General features: G+C 43.8%; 1 protein-coding gene across 1 annotated transcript; it reads left to right on the plus strand.

Moving 5' to 3' along the window:
• Positions 1-8,111: 8,111 nt before the first annotated feature.
• On the plus strand, positions 8,112-15,162 carry LOC139423841 (E3 ubiquitin-protein ligase TRIM39-like). The gene is made up of 3 exons (XM_071175483.1): positions 8,112-8,134; positions 9,979-10,048; positions 13,484-15,162. The coding sequence occupies exon 3, from the start codon at positions 13,486-13,488 to the stop codon at positions 15,160-15,162; it is 1,677 nt and encodes a 558-aa protein (XP_071031584.1). The 5' UTR covers positions 8,112-8,134; positions 9,979-10,048; positions 13,484-13,485.
• The last annotated feature ends 2,506 nt before the right edge of the window (positions 15,163-17,668 follow it).

Consider the following 17,668-nt stretch of genomic DNA (forward strand, 5'->3'; position numbering starts at 1 on the left):
TAAGGATACAGTCGATGATATAGAGTACAGTATATACGTATGCATATGAGATGAATAATGTAGGGTAAGTAACATTATATAAGGTAGCATTGTTTAAAGTGGCTAGTGATATATTTACATCATTTCCCATCAATTACCATTATTAAAGTGGCTGGAGTTGAGTCAGTGTCAGTGTGTTGGCAGCAGCCACTCAGTGTTAGTGGTGGCTGTTTAACAGTCTGATGGCCTTGAGATAGAAGCTGTTTTTCAGTCTCTCGGTCCCAGCTTTGATGCACCTGTACTGACCTCGCCTTCTGGATGATAGCGGGGTGAACAGGCAGTGGCTCGGGTGGTTGATGTCCTTGATGATCTTTATGGCCTTCCTGTGACATCGGGTGGTGTAGGTGTCCTGGAGGGCAGGTAGTTTGCCCCCGGTGATGCGTTGTGCAGACCTCACTACCCTCTGGAAAGCCTTACGGTTGAGGGCGGTGCAGTTGCCATACCAGGCGGTGATACAGCCCGCCAGGATGCTCTCGATTGTGCATCTGTAGAAGTTTGTGAGTGCTTTTGGTGACAAGCCAAATTTCTTCAGCCTCCTGAGGTTGAAGAGGCGCTGCTGCGCCTTCTTCACGATGCTGTCTGTGTGAGTGGACCAATTCAGTTTGTCTGTGATGTGTATGCCGAGGAACTTAAAACTTGCTACCCTCTCCACTACTGTTCCATCGATGTGGATAGGGGGGTGTTCCCTCTGCTGTTTCCTGAAGTCCACAATCATCTCCTTAGTTTTGTTGACGTTGAGTGTGAGGTTATTTTCCTGACACCACACTCCGAGGGCCCTCACCTCCTCCCTGTAGGCCGTCTCGTCGTTGTTGGTAATCAAGCCTACCACTGTTGTGTCGTCCGCAAACTTGATGATTGAGTTGGAGGCGTGCGTGGCCACGCAGTCGTGGGTGAACAGGGAGTACAGGAGAGGGCTCAGAACGCACCCTTGTGGGGCCCCAGTGTTGAGGATCAGCGGGGAGGAGATGTTGTTGCCTACCCTCACCACCTGGGGGCGGCCCGTCAGGAAGTCTTGGGCACAGGGACCAGTCATGCCTGGCTATGCAGTCGTGGGTGAACAGGGAGGAAAGGAGGGGACTGAACAAACGCCCCTGAGGGGCTCCAGGGTTGAGGATCAGCGTGGCAGATGTGTTGCTACCTACCCTCACCACCTGGGGGTGGCCCGTCAGGAAGTCCAGGATCCAGTTCCAGAGGGAGGTGTTTAGTCCCACGATCCTTAGCTTATTGATGAGCTTTGAGGGCACTATGGTGTTAAACGCTGAGCTGTAGTCAATGAATAACATTCTCACGTAGGTGTTCCTTTTGTACAGGTGGGAAAGGGCACTGTGGATTGCAATAGAGATGGCATCATCTGTGGATCTGTTTGGGCGTTATGCAAATTGGAGTGAGTCTAGGGTTTCTGAGATAATGGTGTTAATGTGAGCCATTACCAGCCTTTCAAAGAACTTTATGGCTACGGATGTGAGTGGATCTGTAGTCATTTAGGCAGGTTGCCTTAGTGTTCTTGGGCACAGGGACTATGGTGATCTGCTTGAAACATTGGTATTGCAGACTCAATCAGGGACATGTTGAAAATGTCAGTGAAGACACCTGCCAGTTGGTCAGCACATGCCCAGAGCACAAGTCCTGGTAATCCGTCTGGCCCAGCAGCCTTGTGAATGTTGATCTGTTTAAAGGTCTTACTCACGTCGGCTACGGAGAGAGTGATCACACAGTCAACCGGAACAGCTGATGCTCTCATGCGTGCCTCAGTGTTGCTTGCCTCAAAGCGAGCATAGAAGTGATTTAGCTCGTCTGGTAGGCTTGTGTCACTGGACAGCTCACGGCTGTGCTTCCCTTTGTAGTCTGTAATAGTTTGCAGGCCCTGAAACATTCGATGAGCGTCAGAGCAGGTGTAGTACAATTCAATCTTAGTCCTGTATTGGCGCTTTGCCTGTTTGATGGTTCATCGGAGGGCATAGCAGGATGTCTTATAAGCTTCCGGGTTAGAGACTTTGAAAGCAGCAGCTCTACCCTTTAGCTTAGTGCGAATGCTGCCTGTATTCCATGGCTTCTGGTTGGGGTACATACGTACAGTCACTGTGGGGACGGCATCCTCAAAGCACTTATTGATGAAGCCAGTGACTGATGTGGTGTACTCTTCAATGCCATTGGAAGAATCGCAGAACATATTCCTGTCTGTGCAAGCAAAACAGTCCTGTAGTTTAGCATCTGCTTCACCTGACCACTTTTTTTATAGACCGAGTCACTGGTGCTTTGTGCTTGAATTTTTGCTTGTAAGTAGGAATCAGGAGGAGAGAATTATGGTCAGATTTGCCAAATGGAGGGCGAGGGAGAGCTTTGTGTGTGTGTGGAGTAAAAGTGATCTATAATTTTTTTCCCCTCTGGTTGCGTATTTAAGATGCTGGTAGAAATTATTTAAGTTTCCCTACATTAAAGTCCCTGGCCGCTAGGAGCACCGCCTCTAGGTGAGCGGTTTCCTGTTTGCTTATTTCCTTATAAAGCTGACTGAGTGCTGTCTTATTTCCAGCATCTGTCTGTGGTGGTAAATAAACAGCCACGAAAAGTATAGCTGAGAACTCTCTTTGCAAATAGTGTGGTCTACAGCTTATCATGAGATACTCTACTTCAGGAGAGCAAAATCTAGAGACTTCCTTAGATTTTGTGCACCAGCTGTTGTTTACAAATATACACAGACCCCCCCCCCCCCTCTTCTTACCGGAGTGTGCTGTTCTATCTAGCCGGTGAAATGTATATCCCGCCAGCTGAGTGTTATCCATGTCGTCATTCAGCCACGATTCAGTAAAACATAAAATATGACAGTTTTTGATGTCCTGTTGGTAGGATATTTGTGATCGTACCTCGTCTAATTTATGGTCCAATGATTGTACATTGGCAAGTAAGATTGATGGCAAGGGCAGACTTGCAGACTTCCCACTCGCCGGTCGGCGGATCCTTACGAGGCACCCCGCCCTGTGTCCTCTATACATGCGTCTCTGTTTGATCTGGTACCCAGCATGGTGCCTGTTAACCCTCTTCCCCCGCTGTGAGGACACACAGCCGCTGGTCGGCCAACCCTGTGGGGAGTGCAGAAAATCGTTCTAGATGTTTAATCTCTTTTTAAGCTTGGTTTAAGGCGTGCTGTTGGTGAACCTTGTTGTCAAAGACGATATGTTTCATAAGAGAAAATGCTGTGTGACTTGAGTCTTATTCCCAATGGTGGTCCAAATTTGTCAGTATTTTGCAATCTATCTCACCTCTTTTGGGTTAGATCATTGGTTGCCAGTTGCATCATTTAGAATGCATTTACCTATGTATTTTCTTTCATCTAATTTGTGAAGCCAATGCACATATTTACAGTGCAATTCCATACAGCTGTAGTGTAAACTATGGGAACATTGAAAATGGGTCAAGAAGGAATTAAATTGTACTTCATACAAATCATTCTGATTTTTTATTCCTTCCTGACAAATTATTCAATGGCACAAAGTCTGCCTCATGTGAAAGCCAGCTGAGTGTTGAGTACTGAGTGTGGGGGCGCATTTAGTCAGCAGCAGGCTTTCATTAGCATGCATTACTCTGGGAATGGGTTGACTAGTCAAGCTGCTTTCTGGGTAAGAGGACACCTCTGCTCCACTTGGCATCCTCTTACCAAGTCTCTTCAGTCAGTGTGCCACCTACACACACACGCGTGCGTGTGCACACACACACAACCTTAGCACACCTCTATGTTCAAGGTGCACAAACTTTGGTTGGACACCACGCCCTTTATGTGATTGAGACCATACACCTGACTTTCTTTTTGCCATTTTCTGATACCACAGGGTTAATAAAGTGGACCTGAAGAAGGAGGTTGGAGTCACTAATGACTTTTCAACCTGGCAGGTCCCATTTCTCATCCTAACATATTAACAATAGGATATTTACAGATTATTGGCCTAAAATAATAAGCAGTCATTTTGACAATGTGGATTTTACTATGGCATGTGGCCAGTTGACAGTAATGATGGTGAGACAAGGCATCTGGCTGTGTCTTTTGGTTCAACTCCAAAACTTTCAGTGGGATTGGATAAGGCTCTGGGCTATTGGAGAAGAACAATGAAGGAGGAATGAAGGTAATAGAATAGCGCAGTGTTCAGAGAAACACAACTGTTGCCTTCTTAACAGCCATTGGACGAGTCACAAATCCAACTTCGTCGGTGACCTGCTGACCTAACAGTGGTTCAACTCGTGGTCCAGTGGACCAGACTAAGTCCAGACTAAGACCAGCACAGTACGACCAGAGCGAAAGAGACACAGCAGCATAGATTAGCATACACACACAACCCATATTTTCCATTTGCTGTGTAAGCCTGGGTCACAAGAACTGACGTTAGTTCCGAAGCAACAGAGGGTTGTGTGTGTGAGATACCTTGGCCATTAGGCACCACTCATGTAATAAAATATGAACTACAGTCTGCATGTTCCATACCAGTACATTTAAAAAAAATGATTGCTATCCTATGATTGATTGTTGGTAGAATGTCTATGGATTGAAAAAAACATGAGTAATTCACTCCTCAAAGACTGAGTAGCCAGTGCTCAACTTAGGTTCCGGTACTCATTTTGGGTGCCGGTACTGTTCATATTTAGGTGCAGGAGCTCCACAAAACGCTCAAGGTAATATTCTATGAGGAACAGGAGCTCAAACAGTAGAACATTTGAGGTGCCGGTACTCAGCTCCGGTGAGCTCCTGCCCAAGTCAAGCACTGAGCATAACATTTACACTGGGCATGTGCATGTAGAAGGTAGATGTTTCCATAGACCTGCATGGGGTTCTTGGTCAAGAACACCAGTTCACAGGCATGTCCCAGTCATTGCCTAGACTGCTCCATCCTTGTCAGCTAATTATTTGCCTCTTCTACCTCCTCTACCTGAACTCTTCATCGTGTTGTCTCTGTCCAACAGGACTATGTCATTAAACCTTGTTCTTCAGGTCCTTTGCTGTTTTCCAGGTTGTCTCTTTTTACATTTAAAATGCTGTTGTTTAACCAGATTTTCCCCCCTATATTACAGTTTTGGTGTAAAAGGGTAGGCCTTCCCTCATCGTTTAAAGCTGCTTTTCATACCTGAAAGGTGAAGCCATATTGTGACTGGTGCAAAAGGGTTTTTAAAGAACCGGTACATTGATATGACATAATGGCATGAGATATGAATGGTTACCTTCACTAGCAGGAAATACAGACTTACAGTAAAGCATTGCAATGCAGGTATTCTGTCACTCGACTGATGGTACGGAAGATCAGAGAGTTGATAGAAGTGGAATGTAACACATCTTGTCTCATTTTTTCTCATCTTCAGAGGTTTCCTACACAGCTGCACTACTAGGATTTAGAGTTGCGGAGAGAGCAGTGTCCACACAAACACATTCATACACACAAGCGAAGGTGAGTAAAGAGCCCAGTCACAGCCCTTTCTGTGTCCTCACCTGTTTTAACTTGTTTGTCTTTAGGCAAAACAAACTCATTTGTATACAAAATGCGGAAACATACCCTACAGTTTCAATATGTTCAATATCAGCTCAATGTGACTAACTACTCTAAATCTGAATTAATTTATATACAGTGACTTCAGAAATAATTCACACGCCTTGACTTTTTCCAAATGTTGTTGTGTTACAGACAGAATTTTAAATGGATGTCAAAGTGGAATAATGTTTATAGAATGTTTTACAAATTAATAAAAACTGAAAAGCTGAAATGTCTTGAGTCAATAAGCATTCAGCCCCTTTGTTATGGCAAACCTAAATAAGTTCACAAGTAGAAATGTGCTTAACAAGTCACATAATAAGTTACATGGACTCACTCCGTGTGCAATAATAGTGGGTAACCTGATTTTTGAACGACTACCTCATCTCTGTACCCCACACATACATTTAGGTTTTAGACATTTAGTAGAGCGACTGACAATTAGTGCATTCGATAGCTAAGGGAGACAACCACATTACCAGTCGTAGTAAGTCAATTTTTCTAGATTTCTTTGCAGATCAGCAATGTCTCCAGATGGGTAGGTGAGTGAGACATGGTCACCATTTCCACTGATACAGGGTGTCTTTGGGTAAATAATATTTACCCCTTTCTCACCTGGGCACACCAGCCATTAGGGAGCCTGGTTCACAACAGCACAGTGTTGTATTGACCCTCTGTTCTGCTGATCCACTGACCACTGCTCTTTTCATAGCATTAACACAGGGGGCTGCCTTCTATTCAGTGCAGCCGTAGTGTTAATTCCTGGTTAAATGAGGCGGGGAGGGTTGGAGGGCCTGTGTTGTGGCGGTATTGAGAGTGGGTTCACCGTTCTCTGCCCTTGTACATCGCGTTCTTATTGTTGTGGCTTTTTCAGGCCAGTATTGAGGTTTGGGAGTCAGGAATCAGGGATGCAGAGAACAAGTTGGAGCAGTTATTGATTTATTTTATTTAATTTATTAGGATTAGTTGTCATGTCTGCTTTTAGTGGATTTTTACAGAGAATTTCAGAAGTGGGGCCAACAACCATACACGCACGCAAACACACACACACACATTCGCATTTTTTGACGAAACTTCTTTAATGAATTTTTATATGCATGCCAATTGTGATCACTTTCCCCCATAAGTACAACAATCTGACTGGTATGATTAATACATTACAGTGTGAAGGACAACATATAATCATGACATCTGTTCACTGAGAAAAACATATATTAATACACTACAATGCCAATGGACTGCAATAGTAACTCTATTTAAATGTCTCCTTTGACCGACTATTCAATTACTTAAATTCGTTATCAGTAAACGGCCATCTATTGTATGGAAATCCACTTTAACTTGGTGGTTCTGACTGCATAAAGGACTCCTGACAGCCTCACCAAAATACATCAAGCGTTTGTGGGTCAGGCACCTGTCAGTTTAAAGGCAAACTGACAAAGTCGTGCTGAAATACATCAGACTGTATGGTGATGGTAGAGTATAAAGGGGAAGGAGACTGGAGACTGGAGGTTTTATTATCTGAGGTGATGTCAAACTGTGCATGAGCAGCAAACAAAGGAGAATTTCTGAGTCTTCCGGAGGATTGTATTCTTCCTTACAACCAGGTTAGGAGGACAGTGTTCAAGCATTCCCACGACGGGGGAGGCCTACTGCAGAAAAAAACATTGTTCTTGCACCTTTCATGAGGTAATCAAAACAGGCTTAGCCAGAAAATTCGAACTGACAATTGTAGCTATGTGGATCCTGTACAGCGTTGCAAAACTCAACTAACTGAAAAAACATTTTTGCATAATAGCTACAAATGCAAAGAGGAAGTGTTTTCCACTAAGCTGCGAAAAAAAAATCAAAAACAGAATACTTCCTCCCTCAGCACTCAACCTTCTTTCCCCTTATTGATCAGGATCTTCACTCCTTCACCTTCAACCATGCTTCACCTCCAACTTCACCTCCAGCCACATGGGTTACATGTTCAAGCCTGGAGTGATGCCAATGTCTCGTTAATCCAGAGAGCTGTTGATGACACACATTGCCATAACAATGAGCCTCCCCCACCTCATCTCCTCAAACAGCGTTGTCACCGATTACGTGTCAAAAATATTATTTTTTAAAAGTATTTTTATACTTTGCTGTTATTTCCTGTTGTTTTACCCATAAACCACTTTATTTTTCTAAGACTGGGAAGCTGTTGTTTAACCAGATTTTATTCCAACATTACAGTTTTGGTGTAAAGAGTAGGCCTTCCCTCATCTTTTAAAGCTGGTTTTCATACCTGAAAGGTGAAGCCATATCATGAATGGTGCAAAAGGGTTTTAAAGAACAGGTACATTGAAAAAGGGGCAAAAGGGTGGGCTGCCTTCTGAGAATTCATAGGCGATCGAATAAACCACCACTTCACTCCATTCTGCAAACAAACGTGCAATCTTTGGAGAATAAAATCGACGAGCTACGCGGAAGATTAAACTACCCCCGGGACATTAAAAACTGTAACATCTTATGCTTCACAGAGTCGTGGCTGAACGACGACACTATCAACATACAGCTGTCTGGTTACACGCTATACTGGCAGGATAGAACAGCGGTGTCTGGTAAGACAAGGGGCGGCGGACTATGTATTTTTGTAAATAACAGCTTGTTAACGATATCTAAGGAAGTCTCTAGCTATTGCTCGCCTGAGGTAGAGTATCTCAAGTTAAGCTGTAGACCACACTATATACCTAGAGAGTTTTCATCTGTATTTTTCATAGCTGTTTTACATACCACCACAGTCAGAGACTGGCACTAAGACAGCATTGAATGAGCTGTATTTTGCCATAAGCAAACAAGAAAACACTCACCCAGAGGCGGCGCTCCAAGTAGCTGGGGACTTTAATGCAGGGAAACTTAAATCCATTTGACCAAATCAGCATGTCACATGTGCAACCAGAGGGAAAAAAAACTCTGGACAACCTTTACTCCACACACAGAGACGCATACAAAGCTCTCCCTCGCCCTCCATTTGGCAAATCTGACCATAATTCTATCCTCCTGATTCCTGCTTACAAGCAAATATTCAAGCAGGAAGCCCCAGTGACTAGATCAATTTCAGATGAAGCAGATGCTTAGCTACAGGACTTTTTTGCTAGCACAGACTGCAATATGTTCCGGGATTCCTTCGATAGCATTGAAGAGTACACCACATCAGTCATTGGCTTCATCAATAAGTGCATCAAGGACGTCATCCCCACAGTGACAGTACATACAGTGGAGAGAACAAGTATTTGATACACTGCCAATTTAGCAGGTTTTCCTACTTACAAAGCATCTCGAGGTCTGTCATTTTTATCATAGGTACACTTCAACTGTGAGAGACGGAATCTAAAACAAAAATCCAGAAAATCACATTGTATGAATTTTAAATAATTAATTTGCATTAATTACTACCTCAAAAGGAGATTATTGTAGAGTACTGGAAAAAGAGGACCAAGCACGCCCCCATTCTCATTGACAGGGTTGCAGATGAGCAGGATGAGAGCTTCAAGTTCCTTGGTGTCCACATCATCAACAAACTAATATGGTCCAAGCACACCAAGACAGTCGTGAAGAGAGCACAACAAAACCTATTCCCCCTCAGGAGACTGAAAAGATTTGGCATGGGTCCTCAGATCCTCAAAAGGTTCTACAGCTGCACCTTCGAGAGCATTCTGACTGGTTGCATCACTGCCTGGTATGGCAACATCTCGGGCCTCCGACCGCAAGGCACTACAGAGGGTAGTGCAAACCTCTATACCAGGTGGTGTCAAAGAAAGGCCCTAAAAATTGTCAAAGACTCCAGCCACCCTATTCATAGACTGTTCTCTCTGCAGCAAGCGGTGCCGGATCGCCAAGTCTAGGTCCAAGAGACTTCTAAACAGCTTCTACTCACAAGCCATAAGACTCCTTAACATCTAATCAAATGGCTACCAATACTATTTGCATTGCCCCCCCCCCTCCCCATCTTTACACCGCTGCTAATCTCTGTTATTGTCATCTATGCATAGTCACTTCAATAACTCTACCTACATGCACATACTACCTCAACTAGCCGGTGCCCGCGCACATTGACCCTCTGTATATAGTCTCACTATTGTTATTTTACTGCTGCTCTATATTTACTTGTTACGTTTATCTCTTATTCTTGTCCATATTTTTTGAAACTGCATTGTAAGTAAGCATTTCACTGTGAGGTCTACACCTGTTGTATTCGGCGCATGTGACTAATAAAGTTTGAATTGATTGAAATTACATAAGGGTGTGATCTATGAATGGTTAACTTCACTAGCAGGAAATACAGACTTACAGTAAAGCATTGCAATGCAGGTATTCTGTCACTCGACTGATGGTAAGGAGTGAGAGTTGATAGAAGTGGAATGTAACACATCTTGTCTTATCTTCAGAGGTTTTTTTTACACAGCTGCACTTCTAGGACCAGAGTGGCGGAGAGAGCAGTGTCCCCACAGACACATTCATACACACAAGCGAAGGTGAGTAGAGAGATAATCTCACATCCCTTTCTGTTTCCAAACCTGTGTTTACTTGTTTGTCTTTAGCAAAAAAACGAATTTCTATATAAAATCCTAAAACATACCCTACTGTTTCAATATGTTCCACATCAGCTCAATGTGACTAACTACTCTAAATGGGAATGAATGTACAGTTATTACTACTCTATATACAGTCCCTTCAGAAAGTTTTCACACCCCTTGACTTGTAAGTTGTGTTGCAGACAGAAGTGTATGTTTTTAGAATTGTTTTACAAATCAATTACATATGAAAAGCTGAAATTATTATTCGTATCCCACAGCTGTTTGCTTCACTAGTTAAATCAAATCAAATTTATTTGTCACATACACATGGTTAGCAGATGTTAATGCGAGTGTAGCGAAATGCTTGTGCTTCTAGTTCCGACATTGCAGTAATAACCAACGAGTAATCTAACTAACAATTCCAAAACTATTACCTTATCAGGGATAAGGGATAAAGAATATGTACATAAAGATATATGAATGAGAGTGGTACAGAGCGGCATAGGCAAGATGCAGTAGATGGTATCGAGTACAGTATATACATATGAGATGAGTAATGTAGGGTATGTAAACAAAGTGGCATAGTTTAAAGTGGCTAGTGATACATGTATTACATAAAGATGCAGTAGATGATATAGAGTACAGTATATACGTATACATATGAGATGAATAATGTAGGGTATGTAAACATTATATTAAGTAGCATTGTTTAAAGAGGCTAGTGATATATTTTACATCAATTCCCATTATTAAAGTGGCTGGAGTTGAGTCAGTGTGTTGGCAGCAGCCACTCAATGTTGGTGGTGGCTGTTTAACAGTCTGATGGCCTTGAGATAGAAGCTGTTTTTCAGTCTCTCGGTCCCAGCTTTGATGCACCTGTACTGACCTCGCCTTCTGGATGATAGCAGGGTGAACAGGCAGTGGCTCGGGTGGTTGTTGTCCTTGAGGATCTTTATGGCCTTCCTGTGACATCGGGTGGTGTAGGTGTCCTGGAGGGCAGGTAGTTTGCCCCCGGTGATGCGTTGTGCAGCCCTCACTACCCTCTGGAGAGCCTTACGGAATTGGGCGGAGCAGTTGCCGTACCAGGCGGTGATACAGCCCGACAGGATGCTCTCGATTGTGCATCTGTAGAAGTTTGTGAGTGCTTTTGGTGACAAGCTGAATTTCTTCAGCCTCCTGAGGTGGAAGAGGCGCTGCTGCGCCTTCTTCAAGATGCTGTCTGTGTGGGTGGACCAATTCAGTTTGTCTGTGATGTGTACGCCGAGGAACTTAAAACATACTACCCTCTCCACTACTGTTCCATCGATGTGGATAGGGGGGTGTTCCCTCTGCTGTTTCCTGCAGTCCACAATCATCTCCTTAGTTTTGTTGACGTTGAGTGTGAGGTTATTTTCCTGACACCACACTCCGAGGGCCCTCACCTCCTCCCTGTAGGCCGTCTCGTCGTTGTTGGTAATCAAGCCTACCACTGTTGTGTCGTCCGCAAACTTGATGATTGAGTTGGAGGCGTGCGTGGCCACACAGTCGTGGGTGAACAGGGAGTACAGGAGAGGGCTCAGAACGCACCCTTGTGGTGCCCCAGTGTAGAGGATCAGCGGGGTGGAGATGTTGTTACCTACCCTCACCACCTGGGGGCGGCCCGTCAGGAAGTCCAGTACCCAGTTGCACAGGGCGGGGTCGAGACCCAGGGTCTCGAGCTTGATGACGAGTTTGGAGGGTACTATGGTGTTGAATGCTGAGCTGTAGTCGATAAACAGCATTCTCACATAGGTATTCCTCTTGTCCAGATGGGTTAGGGCAGTGTGCAGTGTGGTTGAGATTGCATCGCCTGTGGACCTATTTGGGCGGAAAACAAATTGGAGTGGGTCTAGGGTGTCAGGTAGGGTGGAGGTGATATGGTCCTTGACTAGTCTCTCAAAGCACTTCATGATGACGGAAGTGAGTGCTACGGGGCGGTAGTCGTTTAGCTCAGTTACCTTAGCTTTCTTGGGAACAGGAACAATGGTGGCCTTCTTGAAGCATGTGGGAACAGCAGACTGGGATAAGGTTTGATTGAATATGTCCGTAAACACACCAGCCAGCTGGTCTGCGCATGCTCTGAGGGCGCAGCTGGGGATGCCGTCTGGGCCTGCAGCCTTACGAGGGTTAACACGTTTAAATGTTTTACTCACCTCGGCTGCAGTGAAGGAGAGTTCGCATGTTTTGGTTGCGGGCCGTGTCAGTGGCACTGTATTGTCCTCAAAGCGGGCAAAAAAGTTATTTAGTCTGCCTGGGAGCAAGACATCCTGGTCCGTGACTGGGCTGGTTTTCTTTTTGTAATCCGTGATTGACTGTAGACCCTGCCACATACCTCTTGTGTCTGAGCCGTTGAATTGCGATTCTACTTTGTCTCTATACTGACGCTTAGCTTGTTTGATTGCCTTGCGGAGGGAATAGCTAATGTTATCTAGTTAACATTGAACCTGGATGGTAAGCTCCCAGCATATTCATGCAGGGTAGTAACGACATGATGTTCATTGTCGTTTAACTAGCAAACGTTAGCTGGCTGGCTCGTTAGCTAACGTTACATTCACTTGTGTGATCTTACACGTTGTTTACCTAGCTTGGTTCATTGTTTACCTAGCTAGATAGCTACACGTCTTAAGCTAAAGTGTACAACGCGTTGAATATGGGCGGTGTCAGTAAACGTCTGCAAAAAACGCAATAAAATTGTTGCTAGCAGAGCTGGTTAGGCTGTTTTCATGTTAAGGTAAACAAATCATCGGCCAGAGCGTCAAGTGTGCGCTCTGAACGCTCTGAGGGACAAACGAGAGGGGTGGGGGTAAAGCTTAAGAGGGTGTGAACGATGCTAAATGGGTGTAGACAAAGAGGAGCTCTTCACTAGATACCAAAACATTTTCTCAAAATTGCATTCAAAGCAGAATTACTTTCCCTTTGTTCCTCAACAATGCAGTATATGATATAGCATTTTGTAGCTCTGAGTCTCCACTTTTATCCAAATGTACAATCCGGGTGTGCAAACCTCTTAGTGACTTACCTAGAAAGACTCACAGCTGTAATCGCTGCCAAAGGTGATTCTAACATGTATTGACTCAGGGGTGTGATAATTGTGCATTTCATTTTCAATACATTTTCTAAAATGTCTAAAAACAATGTTTTAATTTGGTCATTATGGGGAATTGTGTGTAGATGAGTGAGAAACAAATATATTTAATCCATTTTTTAAGTCAGGCTGTAACATCACAAAATGTGGAATAAGTCAAGAGTTATGAATACTTTCTGAAGGGCACTGTATGTTTAGTGAGCAAATATATTGAAGTTGACTCATTCCAATAACTGATTTAGCCTATGTTTTGGGGGTTCTTTATAGTTTATATTCTGTATGTGTTCCAGATATGGCATCCCCCAGCAGTCTCCTGTCTGAAGAGCAGTTCCAGTGCTCTATCTGTCTGGATGTGTTCACTGACCCAGTCTCCATCCCATGTGGACACAACTTCTGCAAGGCCTGTATCAAAGGATACTGGGATAGCACAGACCTGTTCCAGTGTCCCCTGTGTAAGCAGATATTCCACATAAGACCTGAACCGGATGTCAACAGAACACTTAGAGGAGTTGCAGAACTTTTTAAGGGATTGATAGTGAGAGACAGAGAGGATTTCACTACAGAGCCTGGAGAAGTGGTCTGTGATGTCTGCACTGGCAGGAAGCGCAAGGCTCTGAGGTCCTGCCTGGTTTGTCTGACCTCGTACTGTGAGTCTCATCTGGAGCCTCATCAGATAGCCCCAGCCCTGAAGAAACACCAACTGATCAACCCTGTAAAGAACCTTGAAGACAGGATGTGTAAGAAGCACAACAAACTCCTTGAGCTGTTCTGTAGGACTGACCAGATATGTGTGTGTCAGTTCTGCTCTGAGACTGACCACAAGGCTCATAACAGCGTACCTCTGGAAGAAGAATGTGTCCAAAGGAAGGCTCAGCTTGGGAAGACAGAGGCACAAGTGAAGCAGATGATTCAGGAGCGACTGCAGAAGGTTAAGGAGATCAAACACTCAGTAGATCTCAGCAAGAGACACACTGAGAGGGAGATGTCTGACAAAGTACAGATCTTCACCGCTCTAGTTCACTCCATTGATAAATGTAAGGCTGAGTTAATTTGTGTGATTGAGCAGAAGCAAGAAGCTTCAGAGAAGTGTGCTGAAGGTTTCATTACAGAACTGGAGCAAGAAATCACTGAGCTGGAGAGGATAAGCTCTGAGCTGGGGCAGCTCACACACACCAAGGACCATCTCCAACTCCTCCAGAGCTCCCCATCCTGGTGTCTCCCTGTAAAGTCCAAGGACTGGTCGGAGATCAGTGTTCAAAGCCACCTGCACATGGGGTACATGAAGAGAGCTGTATCTCAGCTGGGAGACAAACTGACGAGTGAGGTAAAGATATTTCAGAATGAGATGGAGAACGAGCTGAAGAAGTTGTGTGAAGCTGAGATGAATATTCTGCAGTATGCAGTGGATGTGACTCTGGACCCTGATACAGCATATCCTGAACTAATCCTGTCCGTGGATGGGAAACAAGTGAGGTGTGGGGACCAATCACAGAATCTCTCAAATAACCCAAAGAGGTTTACTTATATATACAGTGTCCTGGGGAAGGAGGGCTTCTCCTCAGGGAAATATTACTATGAGGTACAGGTGAAGGGCAAGACTGAATGGGATTTAGGAGTGGCCACAGAATCCATCAATAGGCAGGGGTGGTTACCACTGAGCATTGCGGATGGAGTCTGGACTTTGGGGCTGAGCACAAATAATTACTATGAGGCTAATGACCCAAAAGTACAGCTGAGCCTGAAAAAGAAGCCCCAGAAGGTGGGGGTGTTTGTGGATTATGAGGAGGGTCAGGTCTCCATTTATGATGTGAATGCCACTGCCAGATCTCACATCTGCTCTTTCACTGGCCACAAATTCACAGAGAAACTCTATCCATACTTCCACTGTGGGTATCCTGATGGTGAGAGAAACATTGCCCCTCTGGTCATCTCTCCTGTCAGTCAGATGACTGGCCCAGTGCTACATTAGGGATGCATTTTGTTACGTTACAGATTTATTCTAAAATCAATTTCAAAAAAAATATCCTCAATCTACACACAATACCCCATAATGACAAAGCGAAAAACAGGTTTGAGATTCTAAATTGAGCTCGGATGCATCCTGTTTCCATTGATCGTCCTTAAGATGTTTCTACAACTTGTTTTGAGTCCACATGTGGGGAATTCAATTGATTGGACATGATTTGAAAAGGCACACACCTGTCTATAGAAGGTCTCACAGTTGACAGTGCATGTCAGAGCAAGTACCAAGCCATGAGGTTCAAGTAATTGTTCGAAGAGCTCCGAGACAGAATTGTGTCGAGGCACAGATCTGGGGAAGGGTACCAAAACATTTCTACAGCATTGAAGGTCCCCAAGAACACGGTGGCCTCCATCATTCTTAAATGAAAGTTTGGAACCACCAAGACTCTTCCTAGAGCTGGCCGCCCAGCCAAACTGAGCAATCGGGGGAGAAAGGCCTTGGTCAGGGAGGTGATCAAGAACCCAATGGTCACTCTGACAGAGCTCCAGAGTTCCTCTGTGGAGATGGGATAACCTTCCAGAAGGGCAACCATCTCTGCAGCAATCCACCAATCAGGCATTTATGGTAGAGTGGCCAGATGGAAGCCACTCCTCAGTAAAGGGGACATGAAATCCTGCTTGGAGTTTGCCAAAAGACACCTAAAGAGTCTCAGATCATGAGAAACAAGATGCTCTGGTCTGATGAAACCAAGATTGAACTCTTTGGCCAGAATGTCAAGAGTCACGTCTGGAGGAAACCTGGCACCATCCCTACGGTGAAGCAAGGTGGTGGCTGCATCATGCTGTGGGGATGTTTTTCAATGGCAGGGACTGGGAGACTAGTCAGGATCGAGGAAAATATGTACGGAGCAAAGAGATTATGGATGAAAACCTGCTCTTGAGTGCTCAGGACCTCAGACTGGGGTGAAGGTTCACCTTCCAACAGGACAACGACCCTAAGCACACAGCCAAGACAACACAGGAGTGGCTTCAGGACAAGTCGATGAATGTCCTTGAGTGGCCCAGCCAGAGCCCGGACCTGAACCAGATCGAACATCTCTAGAGACCTGAAAATAGCTGTGCAGCAACACTCCCCATCCAATCTGACAGAGCTTGAGAGGATCTGCAGAGGAGAATGGGAGAAACTCCCCAAATACAGGTGTACCAATCTTGTAGTGTCAGACTCGAAGCTGTAATCGCTGACAAAGGTGTTTCAACAAAGTACTGAGTAAAGGGTCTGAATACTTATGTAAATGTGATATTTCAATTTTTGTTTTGTTTTTACATTTGCAAAACATTTAAAAATAATAATATTTTTGCTTTGTCATTATGGGTTATTGTGTGTAGATTGATGAGGGAAAAATCAATTTAATCAATTTTAGAATAAGGCTGTAATGTAACAAAATGTGGAAAATGTAAAGGGGTCTGAATACTTTCTGAATGCACTGTATACTCAGGAGGTGGAAAAGGTGCCAAATTGTTGTACTTGAGTAAAAGTAAAGATACCTTCATAGAATTTGACTCAAGTAAAAGTGAAAGTCACCCAGTAAAATACTACTTGAGTAAAAGTCTAAAAGTATTTGGTTTGAAATATACTTAAGTATCAAAAGTAAAAGTATAAAGTAAAAGTATAAATCATTTCAAATATTTCTAATTTAGTGAGTCTGCCAGATCAGATGCAGTAGGGATGACCAGGGTGACGTTCTCTTGATAAATGTATAAATTGGACCATTTTCCTGCTAAGCATTCAAAATGTAACAAGTAATTTTGGGTGTCAAGGAAAATGTATGGAGTAAAAAGTAAATAATTTTCTTTAGGAATGTAGTGAAGTAAAAGTAAAAGTTGTCAAAAAAAGAAAGTAAAGTTAAGTACAGATACCCACCAAAACTATTTAAGTAGTACTTTAAAGTATTTTTTACTTAAGTACTGTATACTACTGTATAGTAGCTAATCGCCTGGTAAAAAATGTATGATTACAACTGTCAATCTAATTTATTATGTGAAAATAAAGAACAAGTACTTCCCTAAACTGTGTGTGTTGATCAGTCTCTGTGTGTTGGATCAATGGCTGTAATAGAAAACGCCAAAGGAGTGTGGGGAACAGCATTCCTGGCATTGTTAATTGAACTAATCTGATCTGGTCTGACAGGAACAACTGGCAGGTGTGTGTTCCAGCAAACACCTTTTCACATCCAGTAATTCAGGCAGACTACTTGAACACATTTTGTGATGAAATGCATAGGCCTAAGTGATTTATGTAGATTCTGAGCTCTTTTTCATAAACATGATCATCTCAGGTCATATGCAGGTAGTACAAACCTGGGTCAAATGTACATTTGCTATTTCAAATACTTTAGGTGCATTTTTGCCTTGCCGGCACAATGGAACCAATAGGAATAGTTCCAAAAGTGCCAAACTGCCCACCTGAAACACTGAATCTTAGCTAAATCAATCATGCCTCAAGTATTTGAAAG

The sequence above is a fragment of the Oncorhynchus clarkii genome, chromosome 13 (genome assembly GCF_045791955.1).
Source record: "Oncorhynchus clarkii lewisi isolate Uvic-CL-2024 chromosome 13, UVic_Ocla_1.0, whole genome shotgun sequence".
NCBI classification, from domain to species: domain Eukaryota; kingdom Metazoa; phylum Chordata; class Actinopteri; order Salmoniformes; family Salmonidae; genus Oncorhynchus; species Oncorhynchus clarkii.

Excerpts from the sequence above, each read along its gene's own strand:
- LOC139423841 (XM_071175483.1), top strand. The coding sequence starts at position 13,486 with ATGGCATCCCCCAGCAGTCTCCTGTCTGAAGAGCAGTTCCAGTGCTCT.